The sequence below is a fragment of the Pagrus major genome, chromosome 8 (genome assembly GCF_040436345.1).
Source record: "Pagrus major chromosome 8, Pma_NU_1.0".
NCBI lineage: Eukaryota > Metazoa > Chordata > Actinopteri > Spariformes > Sparidae > Pagrus > Pagrus major.
The window spans coordinates 1,518,746-1,535,712 of record NC_133222.1 but is presented as its reverse complement, the minus strand read 5'-3'; the positions used below and the strand labels follow the sequence as shown (position 1 = coordinate 1,535,712).

General features: G+C 42.7%; 1 protein-coding gene across 1 annotated transcript; it reads left to right on the top strand.

Moving 5' to 3' along the window:
* Window positions 1-2,140: 2,140 nt before the first annotated feature.
* LOC141001092 (E3 ubiquitin-protein ligase TRIM39-like) lies at window positions 2,141-5,255 on the top strand. The gene is made up of 2 exons (XM_073472050.1): window positions 2,141-2,242; window positions 3,190-5,255. The coding sequence occupies exon 2, from the start codon at window positions 3,199-3,201 to the stop codon at window positions 4,840-4,842; it is 1,644 nt and encodes a 547-aa protein (XP_073328151.1). The 5' UTR covers window positions 2,141-2,242; window positions 3,190-3,198; the 3' UTR covers window positions 4,843-5,255.
* Window positions 5,256-16,967: the final 11,712 nt, after the last annotated feature.

The following is a 16,967-nucleotide window of genomic DNA, read 5'->3' as shown; positions in this document are numbered from 1 at the left end:
CAACTTAGCCCTGAACAGTAGTTTTTCCATCGTTTCTCCTCTGGTGTTAAAAAGAGATCTTAAAATTCATTGTTAATGCAGCAGCATCCCACACACTCCCCAAACACCTGTCAGTCAGCAACATTACATCTCAAACAGACAAAGGAGACACGAGGTTTGTTGTTGTGACACAGACGGGTTTGACTTCAGCCTCTTTTTTTACACTTCAGTGGTTGAATCAAGTGTGTGTGTGTATGTGTGTGTGCTTTGAGCTACATGCTAACATCAACAGGCCAACGTGCAACCAAAATGTCAGAGCACACCTGTATTTCTTTTATCCGTGTAAAACAGCCTCTAACAGTGTTAACACATTTTGTATCAGGAAGTGAATGTGTACAACAAAGGTACGGTAAATTAAAAACTCATTCATTACTTGTTGTATATTTCAATAAAAATCTCCCTGCACCAGTTAGGAACCACTGATTTACCATATTAGCAGACTAACATTTGTTTATTAGTCTTAAAAGCTAAGTAGAGCAAAGGTTGATGATGTCAGTAGTTCTGCAGGTATTTGTTACTGAACATTTCTGACATTCAGTGTTTTTTTACTTCAGGATCTGAGAGAAATCTCATTTTCCATCTCTGGTTTCATGGATTAAAGCAAAAAAAAAAAATCTTTTGACTGAAATGTTTTTTTGAGCTGCAGCCAAGTCGTGTTCCCAATTTGTAATTTGTGAAACATGTTACAGGGCATTTTACTTGACACGTGCTAAAAAAATAAGATTAGATTTACAGCCTCACCCCACAACATGTTCTCTAACGCAGACATCAAGTTTAAATATTTGACCAACAGTGTTTTACAGGAGGACGATCTGAACAGCTGTTCTGTTCACACTTAAAATGTTTTTTGTCTTTTCAATGTAATTTTCAATCTGTGAAATCAATCTGTCTTTATTTTTGCCAAGCTTCTCTCAAGTTTCACTCTTGTTTTCTACTTCTTCTTCTCATCATCATTATCATTAATTATTATTATTAATAATATTGTTTAAAGTGAGCCTCTTATTGTTTAACAGAAAAATACATCATACAAACAGCAACTTCTGCAGCCTTGTCGGTGCATGAAGTATAATGAATCTGCATTGTTTACGTTGTATAATGAAACATCCCATTTTGGGGGGATTTCCTATTTCATTGTCGTAAGACGCGTAACGCAGCTTGTTCCTTCATCCAACTTGTACAATGAACATTGAAAAAGGAAGTCGAGTGTCGGAAACAGCCTTCAAAGTAAAAGTTGGGCGTTTTGAAGCGTGTTGGCCGCAGCTGTCAGTTTAAGGAGAGCGAAATGAAATAAATACAACCTAACAACAAATAGCCTAAATAATTTAGATAATTCATAACTGTTATACAGTGATATTCCTGCCACTTTCCCACAACTTATTTATTATGTTGTTATTATCAGCTGTTTTGCACGTCATTTTAATATTTGTCCATCTAAGTCTGTGTGAAATGCCACAGTTATGCCAGAAGTGAGTTAACTGGACCCTGCCAGTCATAATTAAGGCTGAGGGGTGTTTTGATATTAATTTTGATGTATTAAAGTGTAGTGTGGTCTGTGTTCACAAATGTATGTTACCAGCAGAAATATTCTAAATAACATAATAAATGTCATGTATCCCTACAATTAGTGAGTAAAAACTAAAGTAGAATTAATACACTGCTCATCTGTGGATACAGCTGACACCATCAAAATAAAGAGGAACGATGAACCTTATTTGGAGGAAGTGAATTTCTTTTTCAAACTTTATTTCTAAACTTGGACAAGAATCATTTCCACTCTGCAACTATCGCTAAAACACAAAATCCTCACACATCACTAACACACTGTTAGTGATCAAAGAAGCTCTGAGGCTTTGTTCTGTATGTTATAATACAAGATTTCAGCACTGAGCTACAATCAGGCAACATTCATGAGTCTGTACAGTCAAACTAACCAGAAACTTCTTATTGATCATTATAAAGTTTCAGGGCGTTCCTGTAACCATGGTAACTCAGGTGAGCCAATGAGCCAATAAAGCGTCGCCTGCAGAGCTGCACTGAGAGGAGGAGCTACAGGAGGAAACGCTGCGTCACATCTGTGAAATGAAAGTGAACGTTTGAGTGACAGCAGAGCTGCAGTTCAGACGAGTCTCTCCGTTTCTCTCAGAAAGATTCAACTGAATCCATCAGGTTTTCTCTAAAAACAGCAGAGTCTCTGCAAACACTGGTGAGTACACTGACCTACACAGTACACTGTCATTTTAGATTAAAACAAGGTGTAAACTCTGTCAGACCTTCAAAACAGGTCAAACTGAACCACAGTCACTGAACTGCAGCTCGTGAAGTTCAGACAGAATGAAGTCAGTCAGCTTTAGCTGAAGCTAATTTACTCATATTTTCTGACCTGTTTCTTTCCTGTAACTTTGATGCTCTAACGTCGCAGTAAAGTCAGATTGTTGTACCACATCCTGCAGGTCCACATATATGAGGAAGTAGCTGAATCCAGCCACAACAGGAAAAACAAAAGAAGAAAAAAAACAAGTAACACCAGATAAACTGGTTCTGCTCAAAGCTAACTTAGTGAGCATGGACACACTTTAGATTTTGAACTCTACAGTATCTGGTTTCATGCAACAATTTATTTTATTGACCATAAAAGTATAAAATCAATGTTTTACAACTCATAAAAATGTTACACACTTTGCTAAGCAGCCGTGTAATGAGCTGTCTGAGGAGAACAGCTGCTGACACATGCACATTGTGAACACAAAATGTGTTGTTTGTGATGTTGTGTGATCGTTTTCTTAGTGAATTCGGCTCTCAGCTGGGTTCAATGTCATAATTTTGAACATGTATGAATGGGGGACAGCCTTCCACTCCGAAACACCGCTGTTCCGACTTTCAACTTCTAATTACTTCCCAATAGGGTTAGGGGTTCCCCAGTAGCCTTTTCGGAATAGCGGGGTCTTTAAAAAAAATGGGAAACCCCGCCATTACAAAGAATGGAAGTCTATTTTCGGAACAGCAGGGTTTCAGAAAGGCGGGGTGCAACTGTATGAATGCATGCAACAAGAAAAGAATACAGGATGACTCTCCTTATACTCCACTAATCATAGTTTGATAATTAATAGATATATAATTACAGTGTTGTTTTTTCTCTCTTGTCATCCTCAGACTGTCAACATGTCTGCTGCCAGCTGTCTGCTGACTGAAGATCAGTTTCTGTGCTCCATCTGTCTGGATGTGTTCACTGATCCAGTCACCATACCATGTGGACACAACTTCTGTAAAACCTGCATCACTCAACACTGGAGTGTTAACGTCCTGTGTCAATGTCCCAACTGTAAAAAGGTTTTCAACACCAGACCTGAACTGGAGGTCAACACGTTCATCTCTGAGATGGCTGCTCAGTTCAGACAGTCAGCTCAACAGAAAGCCAGCAGCAGCAGCTCAGAGCAACAAGTTTCCAAACCAGGAGAAGTTCCCTGTGACGACTGCACTGGAACCAAACTGAAGGCCCTGAAGTCCTGCCTGGTGTGTCTGGCCTCCTACTGTGAGACTCACCTGGAGCCTCATCTGACAAAGTCAAGCCTGAAAAGACATCAGCTGATCGACCCTGTGGAGAACCTGGAAGACAGGATGTGTACGAAGCACGATAAACTGCTGGAGCTGTTCTGTAAGACCGACCAGATGTGTGTCTGCATGCTCTGCACTGTTTTAGACCACAAGACACATGATGTTGTTCCTCTGAAAGAAGGATATGAAGGAAAGAAGGCCGAGCTGGGGAAGAGAGACGCTGAAATTCAGCAGATGATCCAGAAGAGACGACTGAAGATTCAGGAGATGAAGCGCTCAGTGGAGCTCAGTAAGAAAGATGCAGACAGAGAGATAGCAGCTGGTGTTCAGGTCTTCACCGCTCTGAAGGAGTCTGTTGAGAGAAGCCAGGCCGAGCTCATCGACACCATCAAAGAGAAGCAGAGAGAGACAGAGAAACAGGCTGAAGGCTTCATCAAAGAGCTGGAACAGGAAATCTCTGAGCTGGAGAAGAGAAGCTCTGAGGTGGAGCAGCTCTCACAGTCTGAAGACCACCTCCACCTCCTCCAAAGCTTCCCATCACTGAACGCTGCTCCACCCACTAAGGACTGGACAGGAGTCAGTGTCTGTCCACCTTCATATGAGGGGACTGTGGTGAGAGCTGTGAATCAGCTGGAGGAGACGCTCAGTAAACAGATGAAGAAGCTGCTTGAGGCCGAGCTGAAGAGGGTCCAGCAGTATGCAGTGGATGTGACACTCCATCCTGATACAGCACAGCCCAACCTCATCCTGTCTGATGATGGAAAACATGTTAACTGTGGTGATGTAAAGAAGAATCTCCCAGACAACCCAGAGAGATTTGATACTTGTCCCTGTGTCTTAGCAAAGCAGAGTTTCTCTTCAGGAAGATTTTATTATGAGGTTCAAGTTAAAGAGAAGACTGAGTGGTTTTTAGGAGTGGCCAGAGAGTCGATCAACAGGAAGGGAGACATCAATCCGTCGCCTCAGAATGGTTCCTGGACGATATGTTTGTGGAATAAAAATGAGTACAACGCTCGTGCTGACACTTCAGTCCGTCTCTCTCTGAAGTGTCAGCCTGAGAAGGTGGGGGTGTTTGTGGATTATGAGGAGGGTCTGGTCTCCTTTTATGACGTTGATGCTGCAGCTCTTATCTACTCCTTTACTGGCTGCTGCTTCACTCAGAAACTCTACCCATTCTTCAGTCCAAGTATTAATTATGGTGGTAAAAACTCTGCCCCTCTGATCATCTCTCCTGTCAATCACACTGAGTAGAACAAACATTTGATTTTCTACTGAAAGATTCACATCATTTAATGTAATAAATGTACATTTAAAGGGGATGTACAGTGTATATGTTGTTTCTTCTGATCAATGTTTTTTGTGTCACAGTTCTTCTTATTACTTCACCAGCACTGACTGATATTATCTGATGGAGACTAACTTGTTCTGATATCATCACCTGCCTTAAAGACTGAAATCATCAGAAGAAAATACTCATAATTCAGAAGCGTCTGCACACTTTTTAAATGTCTGGCTGCCAAATGTAAACCTTTGTATTGTCTAATCAGTGCTTCTATAACAAGTGTTTCACACTGTCACAGATTACTGGAGAACCTTTGAATAAATAAGACAGAAGTTATTTCACTCTTTTACTTTTTCAATAAACAAAAGCAAAGTTAAGTTTTTGTGTCTGATTAATTCATTTTGCTTCATAAACTCCTTCATGCATGAATTATTAAACCACAAAGTAATAAAGTTTGATTTTACTTTTAAACAAGAAGTAACTTAAATACTTATATTCTCAGAGACGCAGACAAAATAAACAATATTTTAAAACTAAATAAAATGTAAGAAATACTACTATCGTAAGCAAATGAACGATACAGCATTTATTATTATCATGACCTGATGACTGAGAACCTTCATCAATATGTTTCATTCAGATTATAATATCATTTTTTTCTTTTAAATCTTTTTTTCTCTGATTGAAAATACATGTTTATACATGTTGTTTATTCTGCTTATTGGGCCAAATCTGAAGACTATTTAATATTTATTGCTGTTAAATGAAACTATTCAAGTGTCAGTTCAAGTGACAGACATATTTTCAGTCAGTCAGCCAAAAAGTGCTCAAGTATTTTAACATCTTATTTTATTTATTTATTTATTATTATTATTATTATTATTATTATTATTATTATTATTATTATTATTATTACTATTATTATTATTATTATTATTATTATTATTATTATTGTTGTCTGATTTTCTAAGAGGATTTAAGAGTCAATCCAGAGGTTGTTGGTGCGTCTTGTCTTCTCTACACTATTTTTAATTTATGACATCATATCTCAACATGACAAAGAGATACAAAGATAATCATCACCTGAAACTGTGGACGAGGCTTTGGGGATCATCACTTGGTGGTTGGGACGTTGTACTCACTGTACTGGACACTATGCATGAAAGGGTTAAAGCTTAAAAATCAGCTGATGGTTTTGTTTTGACGACCAACTGGCATCGTATGTCTGCATCTGCCAGATGACACTTCACTCGAGAGTAGGCACAATAATAATAATAATAATATGTGAATTCCACTTTGTCGAGAGACTTAACGTTTTTTGCAATGAGCTGGAAAATATCATCAAAACTCAAAAACTCCTCGTTCTCATTGTAAGATAATGTGTTGTTATTGAAGGTCTGAGCAGCTGATATGAACTAAACCAGTTGCTTGTAGTTTGCAGAGATTAAATGACATGTGAGGACGCCCTCTAGTGGAGCTCATAACAAACTGCAGCCTGTGGCCACATGAGGACGTGCTCGTATTAAATAATGACGTGATGCTGAAGCAGATGAGATGCAGGAATCTGTGACACTCCTGCTCGTTGTCAAAAGCTCATTTTATAATATTTTGGGTCTTTGATGAATCTGGGCCCCTCCCCCTCTCACATCCTCTGCACGCCCCTGCGTGGACTCATCGTGATCTCAGCACTGAGGCTCAAACACACTTAAACATAAATCACATGGTGGCTTACAGGCATCACAGCATCCAGAGCATGCTGAGCTCTGCCAGCTGTTCATGGTGCTGTGTGTTAGCTTTATACAAGCATCCACATATAAATTCATATACCTGAGCAATAATGTGTAACCTGATGCAGTCGGTCAGAAAGTAACCTGAGGTCTGTGACGTGTTTCCACAAACGCTACACTCCTGTCAGCGCGTGAAGCAGAACGTCCTCCAAGAAAAAACATCATGTTGACAAGAGGAATCAAGTGTTTCACAGCTGGACGGTGTGAGGGACTCAATATAAACCACAGTGCAGCTCTCTGCTAACAGAGGAAGACGATATCAGGCTGTGATACAGAAACTAAACTTGTTCAGAGATGCACATACGATGCACATACGATGCACATACAGCAGAGGGGTGAAGAACAAAGAACGACGCTGCAGCATGTTGAGCTCTGCTCAGTTCACTTCACTGAGTCTCTCCAGTCGTTAATAACAGCTGTTCATCTGAAGTGAGCGACGAGCGTCTGAAGGCAGCGACGTGTGACGTTCATTTCTTTAATCCTGTCGAGACCAACAAATGTCAAATGAAATGTCATCACACACACACACAACCACACACACACACACACACGCACACACACACACACACACACCAAGTCCTGTGAATATGAATACATCTCATCAACAATCAGCCGTCTGTGGTTCAGCAGCCAGTGATCTTTACAGGCATCCTGGAAGCAGGTCAGTAGGTTCGATTACACGCAGACCAACAAACCGTGATGAAAAGCCAGACGACAACAATCAAATGTCCTTTGTGATTCTTGATGTGCATGACAAGGCGATTGCGTAGTGTCAAGTTGAGGGTCAGACATCTTGCATACGAATGCGTGACAGCCTGCTCTTTCAACAAACACGTCATCACAACCTCTTGACATGATGCAGGTAACGAATAGATGTGATGGACGCGCGTCTGCCTGCAGCTCTGCAGCACCCCGAGCCCCGCTGGAGGAAACAAAGTTGTGATGCAAGTTTGTGAAGTTTTCAGCCTGACTCCTTTTGACAAAACATTATGTTCTTCTGTGGTTCATTTATGCAGCTTCCTGGTATCAAACAGTCTCAGGCCGACAGCTGAGAGCTGTGACAAAGACACATGCAGTGTGAGCGCTGGTCCGGAGAGAATCAGGGAATTATTCTTAAAACTTACAGCGTGAGCTACACAGAGCCATTCATCACGAGGAGCCCGACAAACACACAGTGTGTTTGCTTCACCGCGTTTAAGAAGTTTGCAGTACCGAGGTTTTCAGTCAGTTTTTGTTTAGTACACAACATCAGAATCAGAATCAGAATCAGAATCCTTTATAAATCCCCGGGGCAGATTGTTTTTGTTCCAGATGCTCCGTGCAAAGTAGAAATAGAAATATAGCATGAATGAATCAGAAGATGGGAGACAGATGTGTTTTCTGATCGCTGTCAAGCAGAAAACATGGAGAAAACAGTGTCAGACGGGAGATTCAGTTCATGATCTGCTGCCATCCTCTGCAGTTTGTCAAGTGTCCTCCAGGTTAAAGTCTAGAAACTTGTTTACGAACGATCTTTAATTTTCCCTGTAGATTGAGAGCAGCTTGTTCAGATCTTCTTAACGTCAGCCGTCTTGCATGGTGCTGAAGACGTTGCTGAATACTGTGACGGCCACAGGACCTCTGTTGTGTCTCTCAGCGTTGCAGGTTCCTGCTTGGCTGGAGCTGGAGGCTGGATGAGCTGCAGGCCACAGACGCATGATCCATGACAGTGGAGGAAAGTGAAAAACTGAGTCTCTCTGTCTTGTTTATGTGACACTTTAATCTCAGAGAGTAAATGAAGAAAAATGGCCCCAAAAGTTTCAGGATGCACAGACAGAAAAAAGTGTCCTGAAACCCCACTCTGTCTGTAGCCTAGCATTAGCTTTTCACTGCTACACATTTAATATACACTTCAAACATCACAAAATGGAGTTCATCTGTGGAGATTATCTGGATGAACAACACCTGTCAGTGTCATAAACTTGTGTTTGAGATTATTTTCTATAATAATCCAAAATCCAGTTCAATAATCCCACAGAGGAACCAGAGCGATGCTAACTTCACTTACATCCTCTCTGCAGCTCTATAAACGTGAGGACGTCTGGATCTCTGACTGAACTTCTGACTTGTCGAACAGCTGTGACACCAAACCAGATAATTAAAGGGCCAGTTTGCAAATTATAATTCTAAAATGACACTGAGGGGTGGAAAAAAAAGTGAGACATGATGTTTAAAAAGCGACTTTATTCTTCTCTTTCTTTACATCAAAATGTCTTCATGAAATCATCGGATCATCGCCTCTCATTCACGCAAACAGCAAAATCAACTGAGAGGAAAACAAACTGATTTTTATTCACCTGCTTGATTCTCCTCACAGTCAGTAATCAGCCTCGCTCCACCGGACATGCTGCCAACAGCCAATACAATTAAAACACTGTTCAGTTCTTCCCTACATCACGAGACACTGATTAAAATGTTCCCTAATTAAAATCATTATGTTCAGTCATTGCAGACCTCGCTAACGAAGCCTTAACGAGATGCTTTGAAGCTTTTGTGGGAGCGTTGTGACAGATGCTCCTGCTGCTGGTCTCTCAGGAGGAGCTCTGCAGACTTTAAAGAGGAATATCTCCGTCTGTCAGGACGTTTCATTTCCATCAGAACCGACCACCACACGAGGGAGGTCATTCTGTCGAGAGGGGAAAATATAAAAAGGTATCAGAACGGGGCTGCAGATAAAATGAGTTTAAAATGAAAACATCTCCTTCTGTCAGGGAGGCGACACAACAGCGGAGAACCAGAGGTGTTAAAGTGCTAATGACATTTTTATAGTCTGTTAACCAGCTGACAGGACGAGCTGCAGTCTGCTGCGCTGACGTGTGTGTGTGTGTGTGTGTGTGTGTGTGTGTGTGTGTGTGTGTGTGTGTGTTATAACAATATACTGAGACTTTTGTTAGACTTCTTTTGAATGATGTCACCGTGTCTCAGCTGTGTGCAATCAACAAGCTGAGGAGAATCATGCAGAATCATCTGCAGGCGTGCGAGCAGCGCCGTGACGCGGTGCGCTGGCACGCTAACATGCTCTCAGTGAAGACAGTGATAACGCTCAGGCAATCTCTTGACTTTACCTTTCACATGAAACTTCAGTGTGTCCACAGCTAACTCCTGAACTAAACTAAACACAGACGGTGATCATGGTTAACGTTCTGCTGCTAAACTTTAGCACGTTAGCTTCGTGACTGTGAGCGGCGTGTAGAGCTTGACTTGTTAGACTCAGTAGTGAACTGGCTGCTTTTCCATCTCCAGCTGAAGCTACAGGCTGTCAGACTGTCACCTCTGAGCTACAGAGTGCTGTTAGGAGACTAGGTTAGGTTTCTTCACACTCTGTTCATAATGTCAGTTCAGTTTTTAATGCTTTAAATCAAAGTTCTGGTCACATTTTACAAGTTGCTCCTTTAAAATGTCTGAAAACGATGAACTGCTGCCGGTCCTGACCCACAACCTCTGTCAGTTCCTGGAAAAAAACATTCCCATCAAACATAATTCAGACGGCAATTACACTGTCTTCTAAAAGCTCCTGACACAATGAATCAGTATCATGTGAATGTATTTCTAGAGGACAGGATGGACAGACTCTGAATCCTGTCCTCACTCGGATCTTCATGTGTAACTAATGCTTTTTGTCATCCGAGTCTTTTTTTTTTGTTGCTAATCTAATTGTAAATTCAGTTCGTCTCCTCTGTTGCAGTGACAACACAGGCTGGTAATGAGCCTCGTGTTGGTCCCTCTTGGCCCACCAGTCTTAACAAAGAGCCAACCAACTCAGAGAAATATTATTAGTCACTAAATAATTAAGTCTACACAGTAAGATGAACACAAGCGCTCATCCTCTGAGCACATCAGAGACTCAGAGTCTTCAGAAGCTCCTAAAAATACAGCCCACCTCCCTCCGGACTGGACTCATGACTCTTATTTAATGTGGAGTATTTCACTTGTTAGCTCCGAGACGCCAACTGACTCACTTCTGAAGTCATCATCATTGGTGGAGTGAGAACAGCTGCTATACACTGAAATGTTGAACTGGATGTCTTCTCTTTACTCCGGCACACGATGCTGCTCACTTAAAACCCCTTGACCTTTATTCTGAAAGCGGCAGACTTCCTCTTCACTCGAATACCGATCGTCCCGTCGGTCTGAGATCTGCGTCTGGTTTCATGTCACTTCCTGTAAAGTTGTCCTCCTCGCTCAAGCCGTCACGTACAGAACCAACCAAACAAGGGCCGAGCTGTGTGTTGGATCGCTGGCAGAAACAACCGAACCTGCAGCAGAACCTCTGACAACATGACATTATATATTAAATGTTCCATCCGGCTACACCTTTTCTGTTTGTGTGACGGACAGCATGTTTTGCACACCTGTCGGGTGTTTGATGCTTGATCATACATCATGAGGTCGCCATGGTAACCAACCCTGCTTAGTCTCGCCTCAGAGGATGTGGAGGACGGCGAGCGCCACATTCCCCCCCCGCAGTCACCAAGTCTACAGAGTCTGCACATCAGCTGACTCGGCACTTGTTCAGTTTAATTTCACATAACGAAGATAAAAATAATCAGAGCGCAGTCGGAGCTTTAAAACCAGAGAGACGTGAAGTGCTGCAGGAAACAGAGGGTTTAACAGAGGGAACATTAGAGGCAGTGCAGCAGCAGTGAGAGCTGCTCAGGAGCGACCTCACAGCCTTAACGACGACGACGACAGGGCAATAAAACAGCTGATTAGCTGGAAAGAAAAGAGGAAAAGCAGTTTTGTAGTTAGAATGGGCTGTTTTAAAGGGACAGTTCACCTCAAAATCTAAACTTCATATCTTCCCTCTGACCTGTCACGCTGTGGATCCATCTAGATTGTGTTGCTGTGTTGCAGAGTTTTAGAGATATCGGTCGTGTTGTTAGGAGCTGGAAACCTCGCTGAGAAACCTGAGAGCGATGCCTGTGATCGTCACACGTATATTTCAGCCTGCAGGAACTGATAAGATGTTCAGATTTCACGAGACATTAGAGAGTCATCTGAACGTGACGCGGTCAGGCTACGCTCACACTGAAAACAGCTGATTCTCCCTGAGGTGGATCAGTAGCAGATGTTATTAAATGATAAAAATGGAGGTGATAAATTATTAAGTGATTTGATTCATTTAAAGCCAATTTGATTAAAAAAGTTGTGTTTTATCATTAATCAACATCCAGACACAGGGACATCTACCCTGAGCCCGGTGTGTCAGCAGTTAGTTTATTTGGGCTTCATGTGTTTTCCAGGTCTGTGGTGTTTCCTCCTGTTCGCTCCTCACCTGCCTCATTAGCCCCGCCCTGTTCCTTGTGTTTATCCACTCAGTATCATAAATAACCATATTGTGGACTGAAAAGGTTCCTCCACAGCCGCAATGGTAAAGAACCCTCAAAGGTTCCTGGAGGCTCCTCCTGTTCCTCGAGTGCACCCTCACCTGTGGTCCTCCACCTCCCTCCAGCTGCACCTCCCCCCTCGTTGGTGTGCGTTGTGTTCAGGTCCGGTCAGTAGTTCAGTCTTTGTCGAGTCTTGTTGTGTTTCTCTGTTCCTTGTGTTGCTGCTGATCTTGAATGAAACTTCATCCGTTGCTCGTCCTGCTTCTCCGTCTTGTCTTCTGCATTCTGGTCCATTTTATCTGCTGCAGCACTGAAACAATAAAAATGCATTAAGAAATAAAAGATCCAATGAAAACATGTGAAAGTTAAATTGAAGACCTCACATGAAGATGTTGAGCAGTAATCACCTGCGTGCAGAGAGATTAGAGCCAGCGGACACCGTTTCTAAGAATATACAGTTTATCTGTGATTGAACTGGATTCAGTTTGGATGAAACGCAGTGAGACGATCAGAGCGTGGAGGTAAAAGGCCTGAGGAGCAAACTGACACTTTGATGTCAGTAATCAGAGTGGGAGGGAAAGTTGGAAGGAAACTGTTAAATTAGGATTAAAAATACTCATCAGCGCTGTCGATCAGTGATCTCATCCCTTCTTCTCCTCCTCCTCCTCTTCACACATCTGATGTCCTCTCTCCTGTCCTCATTTCCTTTTTTATCCTCTTGTCCTCCTTGTTTCTCCTCCTCTGTTTTCTTCTAAACACAGTTTTCACTCTTTCAGCTCTTTCCTTCCTCCTCATCTCTCCTCCTCCATTTCCCTTTCCATCCATTTCTTGTCTCATCTTCTTCTTCTCTCCCCCCATCTATCATTTCTTCTCCTCTGTTTCTCTTTCTGTCATTTTCTCCTCTCCGCTCTATCTTCTTCCTTTCGCCTCCCGCCTGTAATGATTGTGTTCTGGCTCTCCACGCCGTCTGTCCTCGCTGCCTCTCTGATGTCCTCCCTCCCTCTCTTCTTTCTCCTCTCTTGACATTTTCCACATCTGTGTAAATTTAAGGGTTTATTTCATCCAGACTGGAGCAGCTGGTTGTTGATGAGTCAGGATTATTTCAGTGAGCTTTGTTTTGTATGTAATCGTGTTTACGATGTTAAAATAACTGTTTTTGTGACTGGAGTCTGGTGGATTTGGTAAGAGCGACATCGTGGTTGTTTTCTGGTCAAACACAAAGTATTTTACTTTTTAACACGTTGGTGTGAAGTGAGCGTCCGTAACACCGCTGCAGGACTTTACACACTTAAATCTGCAACAGGAAGGATCATGCAGACTTAAAATGCCTTTTTTAGTGTGTTAGCATGCTAATGTTTGCTAATGAGCAAATACGAGTGGAGCTGTGGGCTGAAACGGTTCTGCAGGGTGTAGCCTACCGACAGCATCTTGTTTCACTCTTATTGAACACAAGAAGTTAACGTGCATTAACGTTCATATACATTTGAAGAATAAAGCATCATTTACACACCATCCTGCTCACACAGCCTGATTTAACAGCGACGCCGTCAGTAAAGTGTTTCATTTCTGTTCTTACTGTCTGTTCTAGTGAAGCAGCACCGTGAGCAGCGCTGAGAGGCTTCAGAGTCAGCGGAGAGAAAAACGTGACAAAAGCATGTGAAGGGAGGCGTCTGTCTGTGAGAGTAACAGCACGTGTACCTCCGGTCATCACGGGTCCAACTTACTGAAGTCAACATGCTGAACCCTGATCTGAGGCGGTCTGTCCCGGTCCACAACGACCAGGAATACAAACACATCAGCAGCGACACGCAGCTGTTAGTGTTCCTTTCCTCCTCAGTTCACGCTGTCTGCCTGTTGAAAGGGTTCGATAGCCCGACATGTGAAACCTCCAGCCTGCTGCAGCAGGAAGCTGAGAGTTGCTCCGTATCCAGGTCCTGTGTCCGGCTTGACTTCGGCACCAGTTTGGGTTCTTTGTTTGGTCTCTCTTTGTGGTTGTTGTGTGTCTCTTTGCTGTTTTGTGTCTCATTCAGGTCCTTTTGTGTCTCTTTGTGGTCGTTTTGTGTCTCATTGTAGCTGTTTTGTGTCTCTTTGCTGTTATTTTGTGTCTCTCTGCTGTTGTTTTGCGTCTCTCTGCTGTTGTTTTGCGTCTCTCTGCTGTTGTTTTGCGTCTCTCTGCTGTTGTTTTGCGTCTCTCTGCTGTTGTTTTGTGTCTCTCTGCCCGCACATGTCCAGATAAATCATGTTTCACACAGCATTAACGACAGAAGAAGTCTGATGCAGTGACCAGAGCTTCACGTTCACATGTCATATTACCCACAGTAAGTTCTCAGACCAGTTCCTGCAGCCGAACCTGTGCAGGTATTATTCTGAAGTGCTTCCTCGAACACTTCTCCTCCTGTAAATGATGATACCTTTCCATGTGACAATGAAGTGTTCAGGAGGGGAAAATTGCTGTGGAGAAAATGTAGTTCTCCAGCTTGTTTGGGAGCGATTTTCTTCCAGCTGCTGATGAGACCCCCTTGAGGTTTCTGCTGAATGAATGTGGCTGATTTCACAGTTCACGTAATCATCGAGCACCAAACCTCCCCGACGCCCCGGGTGGGTCGCTGCAGCGCTTCACGGGAGCACCACGACTCCTGCTGAGCTTAATGTGCGAGTGTGGCCCAAAATAACAAAGAAAAAGATAAAGGAGGAGCTGGTGGGAGGTTGTGATGGGTGTGTGTGCACGAGGAGGGTGGGGACACAGCGGGGGGTTGTTGCCACAGCGCTCCGCTGTCGCTCAGTAATTAAATTGTGTTTCTGTGTTAAACTGTGTCAAAGATAACGCTGCGTCCATGTGTTACAATAATTATGATGCGAGCGCAGCGAGTTCAGCCTTTGATGTGTGTGTTCATGTGAGCTGCATGTGAGCTGCGTTCAAGGCTCCTCACAGCTGAACTCAAACATGTTCACTCATAGAGTCGTCTCTGCAGGAGGGAACAGGGTTTTACATTCTGATCGCCATCAGCCATTTTAACAAGGTCACAAAAACGTATATAATTTATATCATCTGAGGAGCACTGCAACAAAACTGCACCGCTTTGAATCCACAATGCTGCTGGAGTGCGAACACATGCTGTGACTGCACGGTGTTTAGATTACTGTAGCTCTCTCTTTACCGCGCTTCCTACAGTCCACAGGGAGATTACTGATAACTGCCAGGACTCAGAGAAAAGAGATGACGTTACCACGCTTACATTTAAAGTCTGTTGATGCTTCTTTCTGCCATCTTGGCTCTGAACTGTGGAGCAGCCCCACAGTGGATCCTAGAGCTGCAAACCCCATCAGTTTAAAGAGCAACTGCATCACCTCTGTTATTTTACTGGATTATGTTTTATATATTATGTTTGTATTATGAAGTACTATATTATTATCTGTATTTGTCCTGTCTGCCTGTCTTTTCTGATTTACTGCAGTTGTTGCCTGTTAAAGTCTGTCAGTGCAACGTGTTTTATCCTGGACTCTTTTAATCCTTTTGGCTGCAGCTTCGCATGAAAGGTGATGTATTAATAAAGTTGTTGTTGTCGTTATTGTTGTGGTTATTGTTGTTGACGTTAATGTTGTCTTTGTCTTCATTACTGTCATTGTAATTGTTGTTACTATGTTTGTTTTTGTTGTAATTCTTGTCATTTGTGATATAATTATCATTTTTGAAAGTGTTGTCATTGTCATTATTGTTGCCGTAGTTATTATGTGCACACAGCGGCTTGTTGCAGTGTCAGTGAAGAACACAGACGAGGTCTACACACAGCTTCCTCCCTGCAGACGCCACGTCTCCTTTGAATCGCTGATCAGCTGTGTGGACATCAAGTTAATTGGCTGCAGAGACGGACCTGCCTCACCACAGTTACCTCGGTGCAGTCTGATCTGTAACAACATCCTCGTCCACGGCAGCGCTCGCGCTCAGAACTAAAATAGCTGCTCAGTGACAGCTGCAGACGATGCTTTCTGTGTGTTAATGCTGGAGGAGTAAACTTTGTGTCCGTCAGGAAATGCATTTATTCGTCTGCCCACACATTTATCGACCTTCACTGTCAGCGTCTCCTCTCTCTCTGTACCGACCACACACTTGCACTGACTTTAAAGTCAGACACACTTCATCACTCTGTGCTGTTCTGAGTACCTTCCTAAATCAAACTGGGACCACCACCCCGGATTTTCAACTAAAGCTCCCTGAGAGTTTTCTGACCGGGCCTCGGGTGGAAATTAAGCTCGTTTTAGAAAAGGTCATCTCGGGTTTCGCAGCAGATGTCTGAAGACACACAGGGAACCTCAGAACTGCTCTTTTTCTATTTTCTGCTTAACCTTCAGAATAAAATCATAATTAGGGCCAAAGCGCTTCTTACTTGTCGACTCTGTGGTCGAAGGCTTTCAGATCTTTAACAGGAGATTTTCTGCTCGGGGTGTGAGGTTTGATCTTTCTGCTGCAGGGAGGAGTCCATCATCGTCTGCAGCCTGGACGGCAGCGGTGGTCGATATCTTTACATATACGAGGCTCTGTCTCAAACGCAATCACTTCAAACGCTGCTTTGAAATATTTACCTCACATATGAGGAGATAATAATCCTGCCTGTAAGCCTGTCCACTTCATAATCATCCCGTCTGCACTCCTGTTCCAACTGAACACAGTGGTCAATGTAACAGGGTTAATTCTTAACATGTAATACATTTATCATTATGCAGCCAGGATGTACGATGAAATGATAGTTATGATTGTTTATAATTGTCAGATTGTGTGTTTGAAGAAAAGTCCTTCCAGAACCAGAACCCCTCCTCCCACTGCAGCTCTATACAGCAAAGCTCAACACTGGACTGATTAATTTCATATTTTGTGATTAAAAAAAGAGCCAAAATCATCTTCCAGTGACGACTTTCCTCCAGGTAGCAGATCATAAAAGATAA